Source organism: Chelon labrosus, assembly GCF_963514085.1.
Source record: "Chelon labrosus genome assembly, chromosome: 20".
Taxonomy (NCBI): domain Eukaryota; kingdom Metazoa; phylum Chordata; class Actinopteri; order Mugiliformes; family Mugilidae; genus Chelon; species Chelon labrosus.
In genome coordinates this window covers 6066708-6072707 of record NC_140353.1, presented here as the reverse complement: position 1 = coordinate 6072707, position 6000 = coordinate 6066708, and the positions used below count along the sequence as shown (strand labels likewise).

The following is a 6000-nucleotide window of genomic DNA, read 5'->3' as shown; positions in this document are numbered from 1 at the left end:
ATAATTTCTACTGGAGTATTTCACAGATCTTTTCCTTTAAAAATATTACTATTTCCTGTTTGTAGAGAAATATGCAGAGAAAGTACCTCAGACACACAATTCACCAGAATACAATTTGTAGTTGGGGAGAAAAGGGTAAAGAAAAAAAAAATGAATCTTTGCTCGAGCTCCTGCGTAAAATTTTACAAGTGAGATATGATTGAGTTAAACTGTAATGGCTCCTTGAGCATTAAGGCAAGATGCTACTGAGGGCTACCTGGCGTTGTGCTGCAGGAGAGTAGCTACTTGAACGCCGTTAACTTCACATGAGAGCCTCTCCTCCTCCAGACTCTATTTTATTTTACCGGGTCTCTCTTAGACGAGTGTGTGCATCTGAATTTAGGTAACACGCTGCTTGCGTCCAATGATATCAAAAGGGAAAAAATTGAGGGGGGTTAATCATTTACGCAGCCACTTAACACGCGGATGTGTATTTATTTACTTATCAGTATCAGTCATTTTCCCTCCCCGCAAGTGCACTTTTGCATGTCTGAGTACGATAAGGCATAACACAAACAATCCTGCAATCACTGGAGGCCTCTCATGGCCATTAAAAGTCAGTAGTTCAACTGAGGAGTGGTTCTCCAACTCTCAAGTCCATATAGGCCTCCTTTCATCAAGAGGCCCTCGTAAACATCACTACAGTTAATAAAGTGTATTGTGGTCACTGCAATCCCAAGGTGCAGCCGCGTGTTTATCAGCAACAAGTCACAAACTCGAGATGCAGCAGCTGCAGCAGCAGCAGCGAGCTCGGACACCGCCCGCAGCCGCCGGGATGAGCATTTATGATCATGTACAGCGCTTATGTTATTGTTAGTGGGAGGGGTGCACATGTCTTGTAAGTGAAATTACGCTCGGCGAAAGGAGGCTAGAGCTGTTTGGTATTGTTGCCGATGCCCCGCCTCTGATGGTAGCCTTAAACCTGGCACCCAGCTAAAACAAACCAAAGCCAGCGCCGAGCTCCCACTCAATCCAATTAAGGCGGACTTGAGGCGCTCTCCTACGTGTTCATCTACCAGGATCGACGTTGAGACAACAGGAACCAGAGGGGCTTTGGCCAAAAAAAAAAAAAAAAAAAAAAAAAAAAAAAAGAGAGGGGAGAGAGAAGGAGAGATTGCCTTGCCTTCTAATTTCTCCCTCTCCAGCCACAGAACAATGTCGATGAGCCCTAAGCATACGACTCCTTTTTCTGTTTCCGATATCTTGAGTCCCCTTGAGGAGAGCTATAAGAAAGTAAGTATGGAGAATAACAACTTGGGGGCACCTCTCACTTCTTACCGGCAGCCCCAGGTCTCTCAGGCGGCGATGCAGCAGCACCACATGGGCCATAATGGGACTGTGTCTGCGGCTTACCACATGACTGCGGCAGGTGTTTCTCAGCTGTCACACTCGGCCATGGGGGGCTACTGTAACGGCAACCTGGGCAACATGGGCGATCTTCCGTCCTACCAGGACGGCATGAGGGGCAGCGCCACGGCCACCGGCTGGTACGGAGCCAACCCAGACCCGCGTTTCTCCACCAGTGAGTATCCGGCACCTGTGCTTCGCGTTATCGCAATGTGCGTAAACCTGAAACTCAGGTTTACGTGGTCCTGCATTTTCGTACTTGCTACATTCTTTCTGTCACCTCTGCGCCTTTGTGCTCAAACTCTCCTTGGTTAATTTTTTTCTTGTCATTACGGAGAGTAAAAAAACACGCAAATCCCATATTTAATCCAAGGAGTGCAACGCGCTAGAAAAAGTCTCGGGATAGGAGAATTTTACGCTTTGCAAATTTATTTGACACAGTTTATTAACCAGTGTCGAGTCCTTTATTACATTAATCCGATAATAATATGCTGTCAGTTGTGAAGAGCATTTAGCCGATGCAGTTTGACAGTTTACGAATATGGACTTTGACACGCATTTGAGGGTACCTGCTTCAGGTTGATACGCCAAAATGAAAAATAGTACTAGGTTGCACTTTTTTGACCGGCATGAAAAATATTTTTGTTGGCGTTGTAATAACTGAAAAACAACAAGCTTGTGCATGATTTTTATACGCAAATGGTTGATTTTCAGCGTAACACCTGTTGCAAATGAAACCAGAGCTCATTGTTGTTCTTTCTTTCAGTTTCCCGCTTCATGGGCTCGTCGTCGGGCATGAACATGGGCAGCATGGGCAGCCTCAGCTCCCTGGCGGACGTGGGCAAAGGCATGGGCTCTCTGTCCAGCACCCCGAGGAGAAAGAGGCGAGTGCTGTTCTCCCAGGCGCAGGTCTACGAGCTGGAGCGACGCTTCAAGCAGCAGAAATACCTGTCGGCGCCGGAGAGGGAACACCTGGCAAGTATGATCCACCTCACCCCGACCCAGGTGAAAATCTGGTTCCAGAACCACCGGTACAAGATGAAGAGGCAGGCTAAAGACAAAGTGTCCCAGCAGCAGATGCAGCAGGAGAGCGGTTCCTGCCAGCAGCAGCAGCAGTCCCCGCGGAGGGTGGCTGTGCCCGTGCTGGTGAAGGACGGGAAGCCCTGCCAAGGCAGCGGCCACACGCCCACGTCCTCCGCACAGACACACCACCAGCAAGGGGGCAATGCCATGATCATGTCCAACAACACGTCCGGCCTCGGGCAGCATCAGAGCCAGCAGGTGGGAAGCACAGGTCACTCTCCAGACTTGGCGCCGCACTCCTCCAGTCCGCCCTCTCTGCAGAGCCAAGTAGCCGGCCTCTCTCACCTCAACTCCCCCGGCGCAGAGTACGGCTCGGCCTTGCAGTGTTCAGCCCTGTTATACGGCAGGACGTGGTGACAAGAGGCGCCGGCTATGATTTAAATCTTCTTCTATTTAAAGAAAAAAAAAAAGACATTTTTTTCCTGTCATGGCAAGTTCCACTGTAAATGTGCGCATTTGAACAAGAACCGAGTGAAATCGGTGCAGCTCTTCTTGAATTTCCACCTTTTGAAAGGAAATGTGGACTTGTTTGGAAGAAACACTGGTCCAGAAACTGCGGATGTGAAAGTCTTGGGATTTATTTATGTAAATTATATTGACACAAAAGAAGAATCAGCAGTCAAATAGGCCGAATAGTTGGGAAAGAGAAAAGAAAAAAAAAAAAAAAACTGAACCCGAATATGGGACGCATATGGGACTGCTGTATTATGGGTGCTGGTTAAATTCCCCTCCACAAACACACGTGATGGCTCTGATTTATAATAGAATTTAATGTAACGCCGTAGATCTAGCTTGTATATTTCTGTAAAAGGTTTGAATTTTAGCTATTTGTTGTACAAAGTTTTTGACGCTATTGCCGGTTTGTTGTCGTTTCATTGGTATTTGTACGTTTTATTTCTTTGTAACTTATATAGATATTTGACTTACTACAAAACAGTCCTATTAATAAATTATGGAAACAAGACAGTTAAACTTTTTTTTGTGAAATATGTCTAAACATGCGGGTTTAAATGGCAGAAATAGTCCAGTGGGGCGAAAAAATAGTAGAAAACGAAAATGAAACTAACGCGTAATTATGATTATGATTATTGCTATTATTAGGCTATTATTATTACAAGGAAGTTAACATTTTTATTTTTTATTATATCTATTTTTTAAGGCTTTTATTTAATGCAAAATAGGTTTGGCAAAGTAACAACACTCAGGCTCTTGTTTTGACATTTCCAACACCTGGGCTGATTTTTCCTGACAAATCACAGTCTTGCGCTATCATTTAAGGCTCAAAAGCATGCCCCGCAGAGTAAACTAAAGCCTTTATGTGCTTTATTTTTTCTTTTTTTTCTCCCCCCTTCGTGCATGTGTGTTTTCCCTCTGTGTGCTGACTGTGACTCAGAAAGGTGAGGTCTCTCTCGGCTCCCTACATCAAACACAAGCGCAGCTCAAAGGGCAGCTTATCGATGAAATCCCTGGCCAAACAGCGCGGTATTCTTCTCAAATCACGGGCAAAGGCGAACTGTCGACGCGGGGCTATCAAGCCGGTTCATCAGTTATCAATCGGGGAATTGAAAGGAAACGGAGAAAGGGGCTGTCTGCGTCGGGCGTCAATATCAAATTTCCACAAACATTTTATTTTTTTATATAGAGATTTTTTAAGATAGGCTACTTTACTCCTATTTGATCGCCTTTTTTTTTATTTTATTTTAATCGGACACATAATAAACACAACCGGTAATTTATTTTCCTTTATGTGTAGGTTCGCTGGATAAAAAAGGGTATAATAATCATTAGGGGCTATTCTCCCGCCACCTAATAGAGCTATAAGTCTTAGCCGTAAACAGTGTGGTTGCTAAGCGACGGAGGTAACGATAGGTGATTTTCGTTTAAGGCTGAAATAAGTTGTTTTCAATTCAGCGCCGTCATATCCCACAGCTATAATTTCTTGCAGTCTGGATACGATACTCTTAACAGAAAAAAAAATAATTTAACATAAAGTATCTTCAGATTCATAAAAATATAGATGTTTAAGTGAATGTTTTAAGCATGCTTTTTATTTTGTTTCAAAACAAAAGATATTTATCCGTTATCTTGAGACAAATGATCACTTCTGTACGTTTTCCAATTTTGCTGAAAGTTAATCTCCATTTATAGGTGATGGGGATGTTTTCCCAAATTCAGGGGAGGGGAAAAAAATGTTTTAGGAGTTTTTATTCAAGGCTAAAATGAGCTCTTTAATCGACCAACTCGCAGCTACTATTCCAGCAAGCATTCCCCTATTTTTTATAGGTTGCACAAATAGCGTACTGGCATGCAGCTATGCATTAACCCTGCAGGTTATGTCTGCACCTGTTCCCTTTTAATGTATTTTACATTGCGGTTAATAGACGGGTTTCTTGTTTATCATCTCCACTTTGTTTCCTGGCATTAACAGTGTCCAGCTGTATGCACTTTGACGCACAACCACTACTCATAGCATTAGACCTATTTGTCATTTTTCTGTTCTCCTTTCTTCTTAGCTCATAGACTTTTATTACAACTACAAACTCATTTTTCTGCAATTATTCATTTCTGACTTTTGAATTAAATAGTCAGTTTGTTCACAAATGTTATTAAAGATAGGTGAATTTCGCTAAATTTTGGAAAGCAATTCCAATTTGCGCGTTAAGCGAGCAGAGGCAGCCTCAGCCTCAGGCCACCAGGCAGCGCCTAAAAATGCCCCTCAGAGGACTTTTAAGTGAAAACCCAGCAGCTTCAGAAACTATCTTCTATTAGGTATTTTGCAGGGCAGGTTTTGTGCGGGAGAGAAGTGAGAACTTTGGGATTACATTAACATGTCTTTGGCGCGGTGTGTGGTCTTTGTGTGGAGCTTGTAGCTGTTGAGAATGACTTGTTGGAAGCGTGTGTGCTCTCATCGCTCTCTTTTGTGGAAGCCCACAGTGCAACTCCCCAAGTCCTCCTGGCTTTATGGTGGGCTGTCTCCATGAACCCCAAGCAATTAGTCTCTAATCTCAAGGTAATCATATTTGAGTTAGTGGCCGTAGCTGGTGAATTTTATTCGCCTGTTTAGCACCAAGGAATCCTCTGGATCAGTGGCAGCGCAGCGGAGTTGAGGCTAAATTTGAAGTTTGAGAGCGTGTGTCTCAAAACTGTGGGTGCAATAATATTCCTGGAGAAATTGATTTAAATATTCATGTCGGCACCGAAAGTGAAAGAAAAGGAGAATAATAATAAAAAAGGGTTTTAATTAACACATTTTGCAACATACCGTCTAGTAACACTGCGCATTAACCTCGACTTTTTTTTATCGTTAATTTGCATTTCTGAACAAATTCTAATTTACGTGTTCAGTCATCACTTCTAAGATGTGGATAAGTATGCATAAAGTAAATCTAAATGTCTCTCTTCAGATCATTTAAAGATGGATATTTGTTGCTGGGTCATTTGTTCCCAGGCTCATACCTCGCCATTAATTGGTTGCTCCAAAACAAAAAAAAAGTCTAATACTTAAGCTTGTAAGAATGGCTAAAACTGTAT

General features: G+C 43.1%; 1 protein-coding gene across 1 annotated transcript; it reads left to right on the top strand.

Annotated features, from left to right (window-relative positions):
• Window positions 1-1124: 1124 nt before the first annotated feature.
• nkx2.1 (NK2 homeobox 1) lies at window positions 1125-2826 on the top strand (the record flags this gene model as incomplete). The annotated part of the gene is made up of 2 exons (XM_084569751.1): window positions 1125-1561; window positions 2153-2826. Exons 1-2 carry the CDS (start codon window positions 1195-1197, stop codon window positions 2824-2826), a joined length of 1041 nt encoding a protein of 346 aa, XP_084425877.1. The 5' UTR covers window positions 1125-1194.
• Between the last annotated feature and the right edge of the window lie 3174 nt (window positions 2827-6000).